This window comes from Leptosomus discolor, chromosome 5 (assembly GCF_034619465.1).
Source record: "Leptosomus discolor isolate bLepDis1 chromosome 5, bLepDis1.hap2, whole genome shotgun sequence".
Taxonomy (NCBI): domain Eukaryota; kingdom Metazoa; phylum Chordata; class Aves; order Leptosomiformes; family Leptosomidae; genus Leptosomus; species Leptosomus discolor.
Window position 1 is genome coordinate 26,194,504 of NC_141395.1, and position 18,014 is coordinate 26,212,517.

An 18,014-nucleotide genomic window follows, 5' to 3' on the forward strand; every position below is an offset into this window, starting at 1 on the left:
ATGTTTGCATTGGTATAATCACAATTGAAGTTCATAAAATAGGTAAAATTTTAAATTAAAGCTAATTATTTTTAATACAGTGCAAACCAGCAAATCAGGAAACTACTTTTTGTCAATACATTCTTTTTGGTTTAGTGAAAACAAAGCATTGAATTAATTGCACTAAATTCAATATAAATAATACTAGTGCATTTTGTTTCTGGTGTGATATAGTCCTTAAAATAGTCATATAAATTATACACTTACATATGGGATCTGCTGCTAAGGCAGGATCTGATGGTTCACTAGGAGGGCCAATTCCAGCAAGATTTTCAGCCATAACTCTAAACTGGTATTCAACACCTTCAGCCAAACGAAGCACATTGTACTGTAGACCTTTTACTGATGGTTTTGTTACTGGAGCCCTGTTAACACGTGACCAGTAGACACCTCCCACCTCTCTCTTCTCCAACCAATAGCCAGTTATTGGGCTGCCACCGTCATTCAAAGGAGGCTCCCAAGTCACCAGCATTGATGATCTAGTGCGATCTAAAATTTTTGGCTTTCCAGGAGGTCCAGGAAGGCCATAGGGATCCTTAATAACAACTTTTTCTGAGAGGCATTCATCGCTTATTCCATATTTGTTTACGGCCCGGACTCTAAATTGATATTTTTCATTTGTTGCAAGATTCCATACCTGAAAAACAAGATTTACATCAATACTTGGCTACTTTCAGAGTAAACTTATTTGAAGTTATGGAGTGGTTTTCACTTTAAATTCTGTCTTGAAATCTCATTGACATAACTATGTTTATGTACTATACAGCTATATGTAATACCCTAGGGATATTCTTATTTCATGTCCGTAGGACCAAACATAAATAAAAGTATCATCGTGTTTGTTTCTGTGGTTGGTAAAGGTGTGAATAATGCTGGGAAGTGGAAAGGAAGATGTCTTCTAAACTCAGCTGCGATTAAGTAGCAAGAGAGAACAATTTCTTTTGTTTTGTCATATGAGGAAAACACTCATACATAGATGGCAACATTCATCCAGTAATTCTGGAGTCTAAATGGAGCATGAGTACTATCTATGCAAGTAGCAGTTTTCATTAGATGTGTACTATTGTTATTTTTTATGCATACTAAAGTACATAATAAATATATTTTATAAAGTACCCCAAATCTTCTCTCAACAGCACTTTTGGAGACTTCTTCCCACTCAGATTTCTTCCTACTAGCATCACGTTTCTCGATAATGTAATGGGTAATTTCACTACCACCATTATCAAGAGGTGCATCCCATGTTAAGTAGCATGATTCTGCTTTAATATCAGAAACAGCAAGATTTCTTGGTGGAGAAGGACGATCTGTATGAAAGCAATAGAGCATAGAATTGCATCAAGAAAAAGACAAAAGCATTTTTTTAACTGTCATTTTATTAAAATGTCTCATCCTTACCATAGACTTCAACATGCACATTGCGAAATGCAGTACCAAGACGATTGGAAGCTCTCACAGTATAAGTGCCTTTATCATCCCTCACTGCCACAGGCAGGATAAGTTCAGTTTTTGCCTCACTTCTAGATACTTCTTCCTTGGTTATCTTAAGTGCACTGGATGTTTGGTCAACTAAAACTTCGTTCTTGTCCCATTCAATCTTTGGCATTGGCAGACCTGTCACATCGGCAGGAATATTAACTGGTTCTCCTGCCTTCACTTTGATAGTATCTCCTCTCACAGCCAAGCGTAATGTAACAGTTGGAGGTACTGAAAACAAGAAGAAGAATGACAGAGTAAAGATGGAGGTGGAACAGAGAAATTGCCTTGCAGTGTTCGGGAGGTATTTATATGGAATTCTTTGATGCAGATATACCTTCATCATCTTGTATAACTACATTGAGGGGCAATGATGGTTCACTTTCTCCAATAGCATTGACAGCTTTGACACGGAATTCATACATGTGAAGTTCATCAAGGTTTTCAACGAGAAGAGATGTTGTTGGACAGAGCCTTGCATTAACTCTTTCATAGTCTTTTGAATCATGTCTCCTCTTCTCAACAATATATCCTAAGACAGGACTGCCACCATCATTACGTGGAGGCTTCCAATCAAGCGTAATGGTTGACTTCGTCCTCTCTGTGTACATGAACCTCTCAGGTGCTGTTGGAGGACCTATTAGCACAGTTAAATCAAAATGATAAAACCATTAAAAATTAGAGAATTTTTAATCATATAAATACAGTCGCTCAGTTTTTTTAAAGACATATCCTTTGTATGCAAAGTATTTGAATACGGTTATGGATGGTACATGGTTTCTCATATATGTGGATAAAAAAGCAACAAATAGTGTCTCAGTAGACATCAGTTATTTTACTACATAAAGAACCACAGTAGTTTTACAGAACGGATTCAGAGATCTGACTGCAGTAATTAATCTAAGGCTGATGCCTTATTCAGATAGTAGAAAAGGAAATACACTTTCTGTATAGAAAGCAATCCACAACAATTCTGGTTTATTAACCTCTAATTAAAAATTGTTAAAAAAAACCCTCCATAAAATTAGTCATCTTACCTAATGGATCAACTGCAAGAATGGGTCCTATTTCAACAGGTGGACCAGTACCAAACTTGTTCTTGGCACTAACACGGAATTTATATTCCTGCCCTTCAACTAGACCTGTAATATCACATTTAGATCTCTCTGTGTCTATAGCTAGCCTCCATGTATGCATTTTGGCATCCTTCCGTTCAACAATGAAGCCTATGATATCACTGCCACCATCATCTTCAGGATCAGACCAGTTAAGCAAACACATCTTTCTGTTTGTGACCACTGGCTTTAAGTCAAGGACTGGCCCAGGAACATCTGAAAAACAAAATAAAAAAGTGGGATAAAGCCCAAAGATTATCTCACCAAAGGAAATGGTCAATTGATTTCAGAAAATATTTTTCTTACCAAATACTTCTACTCTGGTTCCTGCAGATTTGGAACCACTGCTATTGGTAGCAGTAATTACATATCTTCCATGGTCTTTTCTCAATGCATTCTTAATGGTTAACTCAGATTTTGTGCCAACATTTTCAATAACAACTCGATCTTTGTCTAATTCACCCTCCTCCACAGCCCATGCAATGGTGGGAGTAGGACGTCCTGTCACAGTAGCAGGAATTTTAATAGTTTGCCCAGCCATGATCTGAATGCCTGCTTTGACAGAAACATCCAGCTCAACAGTGGGAGGCTCTGCAGGAGAGAGGAAAATAGTTCATTAGTTCAAGGGAGAGATTAAAAAACACCTTTTAAGCAGCCGGACATTTCTTGAAAATAATACAATTGAAATACCTTTAGGTTCTGCAACTGTTGTGGGTTCAGTTTCACCAGGTGGTCCTTCACCAGCAGCATTAAGTGCAGTAACACGGAGTTTATAGTCTGCACCTTCTCTGACTTCTTTAACAGTATACTGTCGAACCTTAATGGGTTTCTCTGTGCAACGTGACCATTCTTTTACTCCCACCAATTGCTTGTATACGTGGTAACCAGTGATATCTCCACCACCATTATACGCAGGAGGTTCCCATTCTAACTCAATAGAAGTTGAGCTTGTATCAGCAACCCTTGGAATCGGTGGACCAGGTGGCACTATAAATAAATAGGTGTAAATCAAAGTTAAAGGCTCTGAATCCTAGTCTGTCACCTGTCTGCTATTAGCTTCTGCTAAGCTACTTACTTATTGGGTCCTGTGCAGTTTTTGGATCTGACGGTGGACTAAATTTACCAGGGCCAGCTGCATTTTCAGCACATACTCTAAAGATGTAGGTTAATCCTTCTAACAGTCCTTCAACTTTTATTTCCAGAGCATTCACAAGGTTCCTGTTGACCCGAGCCCAATGAGTACTATTAATTTCACGTTTTTCAATCCAATACCCTATGATTGGGCTGCCATTGTCTTTTGGTTCATTCCATTTAACCAACATACTGTTGCTGGTAACATCTTGCACATCAGGCTTGTTAGGTGGATCTGGTGGAGCTGAAAAAAATGAATTGTAATTTTGTCATCATTGCTGTCTTCTTCAGAGCTTACTCAAAGCTAAGAGAGAACTAATATATGAGAAATGACTAATATTAAGCTATTCATAGTTCTACTCTCTTTCTTAGAATCTTTGAGTCCTAACTGCAATCAGTAATCAAACTTGCAGTAGTTCTCTTTTTTGGTAAGAATATTACTCTACTGAACACAGAGAATGTGACTATTCAGTTGTTAAGTGTTGAAGTGTACAGTTCTATAACAGTGATTGTCATTCTTATTTCTTTACTATTGAAATCAGAATGTTTTCAATATCTCCCTTTGTTTCAACAGCTTAAAATGTGTGATAAATAATAATTAATAAATAATAATTACATTGCTCAAGCTTCTTCTGGGAAGCATTCATATAGTTGAGGCTGAGTGTTCTAAGAGTCTGTGTAGTTTTACACTGGTTTTCTTAAAAGACTGTATTTAAAAATTAAAACTTACAGAAAGGATCTTTCGCTATCATTGGTTTTGAAACACATGGTGGCCCTGATCCAACTCTATTTTCAGCAAATACACGGAAGAGGTATTCTTTTCCTTCAATCAGTTTTGTTACATGGAATTTGCAATGCCTGAGTGTTGAACTGACAGTGATCCAGCCCATTTCAGCTTTTGTATTGTCTTTCTTTTCCAGTACATAGTTTAGGATTTCACTTCCACCATCATCAAGGGGAGGCTCCCACTTGCAAATGACAGAATTTTTCCTCACATCTTCAAATACAAAGTTCACTGGAGGCCCAGGTGTATCTGTTAGTAAAGCAAGAAAATGATGAGTACTCCTCTTGTGCACTTCCTGCTCAATACTCTGAACAACTAGGTGTTTTTGAGGACATTCATTACATACCTAACACATTGACTTCACATGAGGCTTTTGCAACACCGTGATCATTTTCCACTTTAATTGTAAATGTGCCATGGTCAGCTCTGATGGAGTCACGGATTGATAGTACAGACTCTCCTTCTTTATGGTTGTCAATACTCATACGTTCTGGCAGTGAAAGCTGGAAAGGTTTCTCTTCTTCAGCTTCACCCTTCTTCTTCCTTGTATATGTTGTTACTCTCTTTTTGATTTCCTCTGGTCTGACAACTTCATCATTCCTCAGCCAAGTGATAGATGGATAAGGTGACCCTGAAATATGGGCCTCAAGTACGATCTCATCACCTCTCTTCACCTCAAGGCCAGACTGTAGGTTTGCAGCAAGGAAGACTTTTGGAGCCTCTGTAATAACACAGAATGATAAATGGAGAGTAGAATATTCCAATGTGTTTGAGGATGTATGGCAACTACTACAAACAATCAAGTGGTCAATTCATACCAGTAGGATCCACAGCTTTCACGAAAGGAGTAATCCGAGAAGGCTCACTGATGCCAGCAGCATTCTCAGCACGAACACGAAACTGATACTCCTTTCCTTCCTCAAGACCTTTCACTGGGTATGTTAATAGGGGTACCAGATAGTCATTGCATCTCTCCCACCTCTCCTTGCCTTTAGCGAGCTTTTCTATTATATAGCCCATAATCTTGCTGCCACCGTCATACAGGGGTGGTTTCCATGTAAGTGTTACTGATTTTGATGTTGGATTATGGACCTCAAGGTCAACAGGAGGATCTGGAGGCTCTGTGGAAGAGCAGCAAAAGAGAGATCGTATGAGAAAAGAAAGTATGAAGGTTTTAGTTAAAATTCAATTTGCTAGATTATTTAGTAGTAAAAAACCCTTACGTTTTGGGTCTTCTGCAATGACTGGATTTCTTAGTTCAAGATATTCACCTCCTCCAATCTTATTGACAGCTTTAACACGGAAGTAATATTCACTGTTTGGGATAAGATCTTTGACTTGCCATGAAAGCTTATTTTCACCAGACATGACTGGGATATATGTTCTACGACCAGCTTCTCTGCGTTCCAGAACATAATGCAGAATAGGAGTACCACCATCAAAGTCTGGAGGTTCCCAGGATACTTTGCAAGAATTCTTAGTTACTTCGCTTGCCTTAATGTCTTTACACTGTCCAGGTGGACCTATTTTAAACAAGTATAATAAAATTAGTTAACTAAATAGATAGGAAACTGTATTCCTACAAATATGAAATTATATTGCATTTCTCCACTTTACAGAAAGCAGTCAAAACCCACAAATGTTGTCTATACAGCATATATATATGAATTTATATTCCTAAAGGTGAAAAATATTCAGAATTCTTACAGGCTTTTCTACACTGATATGATGACTATTCATAATATTTGGGCTTTGAGCGACCACTGTCTAGTTAGACCAGCTCAGGGCAAAGTGGTTTTTTTTGTGGGATTTTGTAATATTAGTGTCTTTATGGCAATCTACATGTGCCTGAGTTGAAGTGATCCCTCCACATGGAAGTAAAGGGTTTTCTCTAGTCCATTCTTCTGTCAGCTGCAGGGCTTAAGTGACGATTTCTCAGAATGGAAGAAGCCTAGTTACCTATGACTTTGACGTTGACTGAGCCAGTTGTTGATGCCAGCTTGTTCTCCAGTGTGATAGTATAAACACCAGCATCAGCATGAACACTGTCTATGACTTCAAGCAATGCAGAGGTGTAGTCACTCTTCATTGTTGTTCTGTCACCAGCTTTCAACTCTTTGCCATCTTTGTGCCATGTTATAGTTGGAGATGGAACAGCTCTGAAGGGTATAGGGATACTTAATTTCTGTCCTTTAACAACAACAATGTCACGAGTTTTTAGGTCAATGGTTGGATTACCTGTAAAAGTAATTATAATATTACTATAAAGTTGCCAAACACCATTCCTTTTTCAGTTGTGCAGATCTGGAAAAAAAAAAAAAAAAAAAGGAATCTATTCTTACAGTCTGGGTCCTTGGCAACAACTTTTTCTGAGATGTCTGATGGCTCACTAGCTCCAACAGCATTGACAGCTCTGACTCTCAGCACATATTCCTTGTCTGGAACAACACCTTCCTCCACTTTACATTTTAGATCTTTTATTGGACGAGAATTGATTCGCATCCATTTTTCTGTTCCTGCCTCGCACATCTCAACATTATACCCAATAATAGGGCTTCCGCCGTTCTTCTCAGGTGGTTTCCATGCAATGCAAATGTGGTTTCGACCTGCGTCTGTGACATGTAAATCCTGAGGAGGTGAAGGAGGGCCTGCAGGAATGGAAAAGCATTGTGTCACTTTTCTCCCAGAATATCTGTTTTACATAGCACATGGCTTCCATAATCCATGCAGTGTATATTATATTACTACTTACTTGTTGGATCTTCGATATGAATAAGGTCGGTTGGTTCACTGGGATGACCACAGCCAGCTTCATTTTCTGCACGAACCTGGAACTGTACATCTGTACCTTCAATGACATCAGTCACTCTGAAATTGCAATCTGGACCAGGTGTCTTGCCAGCTTTTACCCAGCGAGTGGCTAGTTTTTCTTTCTTCTCAATAACATATCTGAATAAATTGGGGAAAATACCATCAAGCACTTGAAACATGAACATTCCAGACTCCTTGCTAAATAAATAATAATAGAATAATTTGGCCAATGAAAAAGTAGGAGTCATCCGTGACAGATTCAATGGACTTTACTTCACACATCAGCCTCTTAGTCCTAGTAGGTCTTGGACATAACGGGGCTGACATTACTGACAGACCCGATTCTGAAAGCCGATTCCTGAACTTCTGCTGTGTTCTCAGGTTTTAGAGAGCTAGACAACTAAAAGAACCTCCAAGCTATACTTGTATCTTTGCTAGTTTGGATCTCAATGGTCGGTTCACCAAGAATATTTGTAGATATTATCTGTGTCAAAATTCTGACTATGATAGGCTATGGGAAAGTAATGTGAATTAAGTGACTTATGTTGCTTCAGGCAGATCTCTGTAGTTGTCATTTTGTTTAAGATATGCTTACTGTGATTGGGAAGGAGAAGAGTGAAAATATGAAGATGAAGAGTCTAACTGTCATTCAAGGTGAATTTCAGGGGACAGATACTTTGGAAACCAAAGAAAAGGACAAGTTAGAAGCAACCAAAAGGAGTAAAATAGTCTGTTTGAGAAATCTAATAAAGAGGAGAATGAACAGAAAAGAGATGAGACTTCATCTTGGCTGAGTGTATACAGTTTGAATGAGAAACTAAGGCAGAAGGAAAATGTAACAATATTCCTTGGTAGGTGTGTCCCCTGAAGGAACTGAAGGCTATGGCTGCATTAAGTTTTTTATATTTTATATACAGTTCTCCTTAATCTGATTTGATTAGATGCTGTTTTGAGGATGTTGACACACATTCATTGTTCATGCATATTAGGTTATTTATATTTGCACAATTTACACATTCTAAAATCAAACTTTAATTGCTTTGACTACATGGCTTCTCTTTTACATCCATCCACCTCTTTTTCGTATAAAATGTGTCCATTTAAAATTTAAACATTTTGAGATAAATGTCTTCATTCATTAAAAGATTTTCACTTGCAGAAAACACTACAGAAACTTAAAACGACCCTACCTTTGAATCGGTCTGCCACCATCATTCTTAGGTGGTTCCCATTTCAAATCAACATGACCTTTTGTCACTTCAACTATTGTAAGAGCATATGGAGGCCCAGGGGTTGCTAAAGAAAAAAATACACACGTTAGAAGAATAGGAATCCATTACACGTGAGCTAATTCTATTGATCACTCAGTGAGCAAATCTGAAACTTACTGAAAGTATCCTTAGCAAGCACTGAATCTTCAATTTCACAATAGTCACTCTGTCCAATGGCATTTTCAGCAGCCACACGGAACACATACAATGAGCCTTCAGTCAGTGGGCTCACTGTGTACTTGGTATCCTTCACTGTTGTATCAACTGTTTGCCAGCCTTTCCGCCTTACATCTCTCTTTTCAACAATGTAGTTGGTAATTGGGGAACCACCATCTTTTTCTGGTACTGTCCATTTAAGGTCTGCAGTGTTTTTAGTAATATTAATAACCTCAAGCCACCGAGGTGGTGAAGGAGGATCTGTAAAACAGAAAAAGAAGGTGAAATAGGTTAGTGTATTTCCCATCAAAGATCTTGGAAGACAGGGAATACACCAAAACTACTAAAACTTTTTATTTTCTTAGCTTAAGCAGGGCAGATTTTAGTATTTCATAAGCCTTCTGAGAGTTCACTTGATGTCTACAGAAACAGGCAGACATAGGGTTTTTTTAAAGACAGAGACAGAGTATTTGCAGTAGCAGCGTGTTCTGAAACTATACTCACAGAGCCTCTCCTTGCACAGCACAGGGTCACTGGGTTCGCTAGGCTCACTCTCTCCAGCCTTGTTCACGGCTCTTACACGGAATGAATATTCTTGTTTCTCCATAAGTCCCTTGAGGAAGTGTTCGGTTGTGGGAACTCCTTCAGCCACTCTCACCCACTCGTCTGTTCCAGTCTTTAAAAGTTCAATGACATAAGATTCGATCTTTGCCCCTCCATCATGTTCTGGTTTTGTCCAGTTCAGGAATAGTGACGTCTTGCCAACATCTTTCACAGTTGGCTTTCCAGGAGGCCATGGTGGATCTAGACAGGAGTCCAATATTAATTATGTGATTGAGAACAAGTAACTTTTTTGTTGTTGTTAAATTAAAAAACCTCCATAAAAATGTGTTTATTATACCAATTGGGTCTTTCACTAAGATTGGCTCTGTTTCCTTGCTTGGTTTTCCAGGTCCTGCAAGATTCTCTGCCAACACACGGAACTTATATTTCTTCTTATTTGTAAGACCTTTAACTCTGGAAAGAAAAATTAAGTTTGATTAAACCAAATCTACACATCAACTCGTGTCCAATCCATTATTCTCTCTGGTAATACTAAGCTGTCTATAGTCTTACTTGAATGTTGTATCTTTTACTGGCATTTTATTGCATTTTATCCATTTATCCTGCTCAGGATCATATCTTTCAACCCAGTAGCCAGTTATTGGGCTGCCACCATCTTCATCTGGTTCATTCCATGTTAAGGTGACTGAGTCTTTTGTGACCTCTATAGGCTTCAGACCTGTTGGAGGGCCTGGTGGATCTGTATAAATTAATAAATTTAAGAAAAAACAAAACAGAAACCAAACCCATCACATATGTTTGTTTTTTTCATGTGTTAGAATATTAAAAAAAAAAAAAAAAGACATTAATTTAATTAACTAACCAAATGAATATTTTGCAATGATGGGGTTACACTGTGCTGGCTCCCCGATACCATACATGTTCTCGGCACTGACTCGGAACACGTATTCTTTATGAGGAGTTAAATTGGTAGCTCTGAATTTTGTATCCTTAATAGTTGATGACAACTTGTGCCATATTTCACTGTCTGTAGCTCTTTTCTCAAGGACATAGTTGGTAATTTTAGAACCCCCATCATCTCGTGGAGGATTCCATGTCAGAAGGCAGGATTCATTTGTGATTTCTGATACATCAAAGGCAGCTGGTGGACCAGGTTTATCTGTAGATGACAAGATGTGATTGTTAATTTTCTGCTTACATACCTCAGTATATTAATAATGTTTTTTATAAACAACATAAAATACAAGCATACCAAGAACATTAACTTCAACAACAGCAGTAGCACGTCCACTGGAATTTACAGCTTCTATAATATAGGTTCCGCTGTCATTCCTCTTGCTGTCTGTAACAGTGACTGTAGAATGATTAGGTTTCGTTTCAATGGTGATTCTGTTGTCAGGTCTCAAAATTTTGTCAGCCTTGGTCCAAGTAATCTGGGGCTCAGGCTTTCCAGTTACTTTAGCTGGCAGCTCAATTTTAGTTCCAGCTTTCACAGTAAGTCCAGCAAGAAGCTTCACATCTAAGAAAATTTCTGGAGCCTCTGATTTAGGAGAGAATAAAAACATTGTTATAGAAACGGTATTTCAGAGACTAATAAAAATAAAGCAGCTATTGTGATTCAGTGATTGAAGTAATTACCTTTTGCATCAATGGCCTGAATATCATCTGTTGGCTTACTTGGCTTGCTAGCTCCCATTCTGTTCAAAGCCTTAACCCGATATGCATACCACTCTCCTTCCTTGAGTTTTGTTACTTCAATTCTGTTTGTTAAAAAAACCCCAACATTTATTTAAAGTGGTGAGGATGGCACAGTTAGTTGAACGGATATACCTTCTGATGTTAACTTACTTACTTTGTTTCAACAACAGGTTCCCCGCATGTCTCCCACTTGTCTGTGCCACGTTGGGATTTTTCCACTAGGTAACCCTTAATGCGGGCACCACCATCATACTTGGGAGGCTCCCATGTTAGGAAGATTCCTTTTGATGTAGGATCTCTCCATTTAACATTCTCTGGTGGATCAGGCACCGCTATTAAAAATTAAAAACATATGGAGTCTTAGAAACTAGTCTAAGGGATGTATTTTGTTGCATTTTATTTTGAAGAAAATCAGCAAGATTTCAGAAACAGAAAAACAGCAACAATGTGAAAATTGACTCACTTGCTGGTGTTGACATATTTACAGGTTCATCAATATATGCAGGTTCTCCTGGGCCACATTTATTGCATGCAGAAACTCTAAATAAATACTCTTTTCCTTGAACGAGGTCAGGTACAGTGAACTCTTGGTCAATAACATGATCCATAACCTAAAGAGAAGGAAGGCTCTAATGTGTTTCTAAAATTTATTTCCAAAGAGCAGAAGACACAAAATTTCCAAAGAAACAAAATATGGAAACAATATAGCAAATAGAAATTGAAATGAGAAAGAATGAACTTACTTTGTTCCATGTTTTCCTGCTTACTTCACGTTTTTCAATTATATAGCCAGTAACTGGACTTCCACCATCGTCTTCTGGAGGTTCCCATGACAGCTGTACTGTGTTCTTGATTATGTCTAAAACTTTAAGTTCTCTTGGTGCACTTGGACGAGCTAGAAATCACAGAAATTGTGTTAATTATTTTGTAATTAGAGTTTGACAGATGATCTCAATGTAATCTACCTGTCAGAAGACTTACTCTTCATAGTAATTTTTCGTTAAACAGCAAAGTTGGATGTTGAAAACCAGAAAAGAATGCTTTTGGAGGATGGATTTCTAGTTTTTAGTTACTCTTTAATATACTTGGTTTACTGAAAGTTGTACAATTTCACATTATTAACCTAACTGGATTTTAGCAAGCAAATATGGAGTGTTATTGCTAGATTATATACATGTCCACTTACCAATGACATTAACATTAATTTCTCCTGAAACAGATGACACAGGATTTTCTAATGTTAAGGAATAAATTCCCTTGTCTGGACGTTCACTTGGAGTAATTACAAGTTCTGCAAAGGAGGCAGTGGTCTTCATTGTTACACGATCACCCTCTTCTAAGACTTGGTCACCAAAAGACCATGTGGCAGTTGGCACAGGGTAACCAGTGATAGGAACACGGATCTTGACTGGCTCTGGAACAATAACTTCCAACCCATCTTTAAATGCACTTAGGTCCATTGTAGGTCCAACTAGAAAAAGTGGAAAATGGATTTGATGAAGTATTTTCAGATGTTCTGAATATGGCTAATGATATCTTTGTTCTGACTGTGTCTCAGCCTGTAGGTTGGTGCTGTGTAGGCCTAGCTGCGGCTGATCACTCCCTACCTCTCCTGGTTAAAGAAATATGTGAGATGATAAGGCAGCTTAGCATTATCAAGTAGGAGATCTAATTTACCCTTTAATATAAAGACTTTGTATTGTTATGATTTATTTTTGGTGTGTTTTCTGCCTTTCCCTCCTTCTGTTACCTCCCACCTTCCACAAATCTAGGTCAGGAGACAAAAGGTCATGCCTTGCTCTTCATGCAGCCTTATAGATCTCTGCCTAATAGTACAGCCAATTGTCTGCAGAATTCATACTGGAGGAGAAATAGCTCAGAATCTCAAAGGTTGAAGGCCCTTTATACTAGTTAGCATCACAGTTATCTGGTGAAAAATATACATATTACCCACAAGACATACTTTAATTGTATGTCTTATCTGATTAATTGTCTTTAATAAATAGCGTATGACTTACCAAAAGTATCATCTGCAGTCAACGGCCCGATAGCCTCTGCTGGGTCAGATACACCAGCTGCATTTTCTGCTGAGACTCTGTAGTAATAACTGGATCCTGGTTTCAATCCAGTTACCTAAAAAGCACAAATAATCATTTAATAATTCATATTAAAGTTGATCTACATGTTTGGAGTACTTTGTTGGTGAGCAGAACTTCCTACCTTAAAAGTAAGAGCAGGTACCAGTTTTGGGTTACAGCGAATCCACTTGTCTGTTCCTTCTTCTTGCCTTTCAACAATATAGCCTAAGACTGGACTTCCTCCATCTTTGAGAGGAGGTTCCCATGTGAGCTGCACTGATGACTTAGTTTGATCTGAATGATCAAGATTAATGGGAGGACTTGGTCTCTCTGAAAATAATTTGAGAAGGACATTTTTGCAATTGATAAAGGAGTATGGCTCTGCATATCATCTGTCTATATCTTATAGTACCTTTTTTAAAGCCTCTGCATAGTTTTTTCTAAACCAGTTTTTTAAATTGAGGTTGGATCCTAATTTCAGGGAAAAAATATTTGGAGTTCTTACTGAACCAAAAGGTAGCAAGGTGCTCCTGATATGTTTGAAGGACGAAAGTATGAAAAATCTAATTGTACATGGCATTTGCAGCACACGTTTCTCAGTTGAACTTTCCTGCACACAGCAGGAAAATAAACAGCCAAAATGTCTCTGTCTTATAATGCAATCACAATCAGTGCTCGCATACTTACCAATTGGGTCCATAATTTTTACTGCACGTGTAGCAGGACTTGGTTTACCAACTCCAACTATGTTTTGAGCTCTTACTCTGAAAAAATATTCTTCATTTTCCACAACATCGGTCAGGACAGCTGACAATTCATCAGCTCCAGTGGTCATAGTTGGCTCCCATTTGATGGAAGCTCTGTTACGCAGTTCAATAATGTAGCCAGTTATTGGAGATCCTCCATCATACTCAGGTGGTTCCCAGGTAAGTGTAGCTCCAAACCTGTTCACATCAGTAACTTCTACATTTTGAGGAGGACCAGGAACATCTGCATTTTATTTTAGGGAAAAAAGGAAAAACAAGATATGCATTTTTTGCCTAATGTTAGAGTTTGTATTGCTTTTCTTACGCTGTCACCAAACACCGAGATTTTCATAACTTCTACTCACCAAATTTGCTTTTAGCTTCCACAGGTCTCTCTGTTTCCACTGGTTCACCAGTGCCCACTCTGTTCCGCGCACTAACACGGAAGAGGTACTCAACTCCTCCTTTTTGAAGTCCAGTAACAGTGTATTCACAATTTTCAGCATGATCAGTGACCATAATCCAGGTCTTACGCTTGATATCACGTCTTTCAATGACATAGCCTATTATTTTACTGCCACCATCACTTTCTGGTTCTTGCCAGGCTAGGCCAACTTCACCATCATAAGTTTCAGTGACTTCTAAGTTTCTAACTGGACCTGGAACATCTAACAAAGATATGACAGCATTTTAGGGCATTGTGTCTTTTTTTTGTCTTTTTTTTTTTTTTTTTTAATAAATGTAAGCAAGGTTTTAACAATGGAAGTACTTACCAATGACCTCTACATTGATGAATGCTTCTGCCTGACCATGTTTGTTTCGAAGTACAACCTTGTACCTTCCCTTATCTGATTTCTTTGCTTCATAAATTTTGAAGGTAGTGCAGTCAGTTGTTGTATCAACAGTTGTTGTGGGCAGACTTTCCTCCCCTTTCAACCATTCAGCTTCTGCTCTTGGATAAGCATCATATGGGACAGTCATAGTTAAAGGCTTCCCAACATCAACCACAAGGTTTTGATCACCAGTCTTGATTCTAGGTGCAGCTAAGGAAGATCAATATGACAAGTAAGTACTTACATAGAACAAATATTGATATATTTGTGTAGTCAGCAAAGAAGCTAACTGTTGTGTGAATTTTAAGCAAATCCTTCATGTCCTCACTGGATTGTTCCAGAGAAAGAAACTCAGGCTGGTTGGTTTGTACTCCATCCTCCTATAAAATCAGGGAAAGTGAGTTGCTTTTTGAGCATTAATTTAATGTATTTCATTGGTCTGATCCTGTAAACCCAACAAATTACAAATTAATGTCTTACATGACTGAAATGAGTAGGCCAAATAACTTTCATGTTTTAGGTCTACAGTGACCTAATGAAAAGATTCTGTCTCTTTTAAGCTCAGTTCACGCTCTTTGGTATAGACACTGAAAAATGACCTATATTTTCCCGAGCAACAGGATCAGCATGGTATAGTAAAAAATGTTTGTTGCCTGGATTATAATTCTCACAGCTTAACAGATTTGCACTCATCTCAGCCTGATTGTGTATTTATTTTAATTAAACTTTTTGAAGGAACAAAGATCATTAGCTAAATAGTTAATTCACTAATCTAAGATTTTATAAAAGGAATACAAAGCAAGCAACTTACCAGCTAATTCAAGCTTAGCTCTAGCTTCCTTATCTTTGGCAATAAATCTGTATTCCCCTTGGTCACGGGGCTTTATGTCGCACACCTGCAGCCTGTGGACCTTTCCTTCACTCATCATCTGATGTTTGTCACCTTGGACGATAATCATGTTATTTCTCAACCACTTGACCTCCACACCATCTTTGTTCAACTCGGCCATGAAGATGACATCTGCACCAGGAGCTTCATAAATATCTTGTGGTGGTCGGATGATCTCAACAGGGATTTCTGAAATAAGCGTTAATTCATTTGGTGTTATTTGTGTATTGTTTCCATTATTACTAAATAATGAAGAAATACATCTTATTCAATTTTACACATACCTTCAACAAAAAGTCTTGCCCTAGATTTCCTGTCGTCTACTCCACAGGAATATTCACACTCATCATCTAGTCTACAGTCTTTTATGATTAATCTGTGCAGATTTCCATCCTTTTCAAACTGGTATCTTTATGGGGAATAAAAGTAAGCAGTATTTAATTTCCAGACAAAGCAAGAAAGTAAAGCAAGCATGTTTAGCATATTAACAAGTGTAATAAACTGTACATACTTTTTGCCTTCTTTGATTTCTCTTCCATTTCTGTACCATCTTACACTGGCTTTCTCTTTGGAAAGCTGGCATGTAAAGACAGCATCATCAAATTCAGTGACAGTCTGGTCCCGCAGATGTTCAATGAAGTCTGCTGGTGCTTCTGTGATGAGAAGCTCTGCAACAGATTTGTCTTGTCCAGCAGTAACAGTGTATTCACCTTCATCTATAAACCCACAGTCTTTAATGATGAGTGAGTGTTTGTATTTATCAATTTTGTACAAAATGCGCTTGTTGAATGTGATCTCTTCACCATTTTTTGTCCATTTGAGGGTTGCATTAAGGCGATTGACTTTGCACCAGAATGTGACAGTTTTCTTTTCCATGGTCTCAATGTCTTCAAGGGGCTCAACAATTCTGAGTTCCTCCTCTGATAAGACAAAAAAAAACCCAGACTGGTTAATTCACATCCTCATGATACTGATGTGAAATTGAATGTAAGATGATAAATATTTGTAATACAGTGAAAGTTATTTACCTAATACTGTTAAGGCAGCAGAGCTTTTGGCATGTTCGCCTCTCTGGTTTGACAGTGAGATGCTATAGGTAGCTTGATCTTTCAACTGTGCATCTCTGATTCTGAGAGTGTAAACTAAATCCTTCTGGACAATAATGTATTTCGCACTATCAAATATTGCCTCATCATTTTTGTACCACTTCTCTTTGGCACCTTCTTTGTTGACTTCACAGTTGAAAATAATTTCTTGACCCTCATTAACTTCTTGGTCCTTAAGGGGAGTTATAATCCTGAGTTTTTCTGAAATTGAGAAAAATAGAAGAAATAGAACATCGTGTAGTGTAAGGAGTGCAACAAAATATACACCTGCACATTGAGAAAATAAAACTTACCAATCACTGTTAAGCGTGCTGTAGCTTTAGCTTCACCAACCATGACAGTATACTTCCCTGCATCTCCTAGAATAGAGTCTTTAACCACGAGTGTTCTCTTTTTGCCATCTGAAATGATGTTGTACTTATCACCAGGCTCCAGGACTGTGTCACCCCTCAGCCACTGTACTGTAATTCCCTCTTTGGATACTGAACAGACGAATTCAGCTTTGTCTCCTTCGAGCACCTCAAGATTTTGTGGTCTGGTAAGAAATTCTGCTGCAAGTTCTGAAAGAAATTTTTTGTAGCTATATATGATTTTATTTATTTTTTACTTAGGAAGCAAATAAACAAAGTTGTGCAATTCTTACTCATTTTTTATTTTTTGATTTATTTTTTTTTTCCAGAAAACAAGGCAACTAAAGTAACTGTCTTACCATGTACAGTAAGTGTCCCTGTTGTACTGGAGCTTGGGAGCTTGCAAGTATATTTGCCAGCATCTTCAGGATGAGCATTACGTATGAGAAGAATTCTTTTTCGGCCATCAGAAATATGTTCAAATCTACCACCATCAGGCACCTCCTCATCTCCTTTAAACCAAGTAACTTCAGCATTAGGCTTTGAAACTTCACAGATAAATTTTACAGTGTCATTTTCATTTACTTCAAGATTAGGAAGATTTTTTGTGAAAACAGCCTCTTCCTCTGCAACAAGAATTTTGAAAGATGATTAAAGCCTTTCATCAGAAAAACATTTTTTCTTGTTCATGGGTTAGATTCTGAAACACTGTACTTACCTATCACCGTAAGTAGGCCTGAGGTTCGAGCTGTTTTTGCTTCACAGGCATATTCAGCTTCATCGTCGAAGACACATTTACTGACAACAAGAATGCGTTCTGCACCTTTGGAAATTATGTCATACTTTTTGCCTTTTTTAATTTCAATGCCATCCTTAAACCACTTCACCTGTTTTAGGACAAATCAACATTGTTATCAATATTAACATACTCATCATAGATTTCAATTGTGTGTTCTTTTGTAACACA

At 37.9% G+C, this 18,014-nt stretch overlaps 1 protein-coding gene across 1 annotated transcript in view; it reads right to left on the reverse strand.

Annotated features, from left to right (window-relative positions):
- Positions 1–18,014, reverse strand: part of TTN (titin) — a 236,887-nt gene that overhangs the window by 68,213 nt on the left and 150,660 nt on the right. The window contains exons 198-236 of the mRNA XM_086465971.1: positions 17,766–17,934; positions 17,407–17,673; positions 16,991–17,257; positions 16,620–16,898; positions 16,103–16,511; positions 15,876–16,000; positions 15,514–15,780; positions 14,643–14,912; positions 14,235–14,537; positions 13,811–14,113; positions 13,266–13,453; positions 13,064–13,178; positions 12,232–12,516; positions 11,789–11,940; positions 11,509–11,656; positions 11,200–11,377; positions 10,986–11,107; positions 10,600–10,887; positions 10,210–10,506; positions 9,900–10,086; positions 9,685–9,800; positions 9,288–9,587; positions 8,745–9,044; positions 8,547–8,652; positions 7,298–7,494; positions 6,888–7,193; positions 6,505–6,783; positions 5,769–6,068; positions 5,364–5,666; positions 4,892–5,266; positions 4,492–4,794; positions 3,706–4,005; positions 3,321–3,617; positions 2,937–3,221; positions 2,553–2,846; positions 1,853–2,152; positions 1,438–1,746; positions 1,156–1,346; positions 247–676 (exon numbers count right to left, since the gene is read on the reverse strand). Of these exons, the coding sequence (XP_086322097.1) occupies positions 247–676; positions 1,156–1,346; positions 1,438–1,746; positions 1,853–2,152; positions 2,553–2,846; positions 2,937–3,221; positions 3,321–3,617; positions 3,706–4,005; positions 4,492–4,794; positions 4,892–5,266; positions 5,364–5,666; positions 5,769–6,068; positions 6,505–6,783; positions 6,888–7,193; positions 7,298–7,494; positions 8,547–8,652; positions 8,745–9,044; positions 9,288–9,587; positions 9,685–9,800; positions 9,900–10,086; positions 10,210–10,506; positions 10,600–10,887; positions 10,986–11,107; positions 11,200–11,377; positions 11,509–11,656; positions 11,789–11,940; positions 12,232–12,516; positions 13,064–13,178; positions 13,266–13,453; positions 13,811–14,113; positions 14,235–14,537; positions 14,643–14,912; positions 15,514–15,780; positions 15,876–16,000; positions 16,103–16,511; positions 16,620–16,898; positions 16,991–17,257; positions 17,407–17,673; positions 17,766–17,934 (9,910 nt within the window). The remainder of the gene's footprint in view (positions 1–246; positions 677–1,155; positions 1,347–1,437; positions 1,747–1,852; positions 2,153–2,552; positions 2,847–2,936; positions 3,222–3,320; positions 3,618–3,705; positions 4,006–4,491; positions 4,795–4,891; positions 5,267–5,363; positions 5,667–5,768; positions 6,069–6,504; positions 6,784–6,887; positions 7,194–7,297; positions 7,495–8,546; positions 8,653–8,744; positions 9,045–9,287; positions 9,588–9,684; positions 9,801–9,899; positions 10,087–10,209; positions 10,507–10,599; positions 10,888–10,985; positions 11,108–11,199; positions 11,378–11,508; positions 11,657–11,788; positions 11,941–12,231; positions 12,517–13,063; positions 13,179–13,265; positions 13,454–13,810; positions 14,114–14,234; positions 14,538–14,642; positions 14,913–15,513; positions 15,781–15,875; positions 16,001–16,102; positions 16,512–16,619; positions 16,899–16,990; positions 17,258–17,406; positions 17,674–17,765; positions 17,935–18,014) is intronic.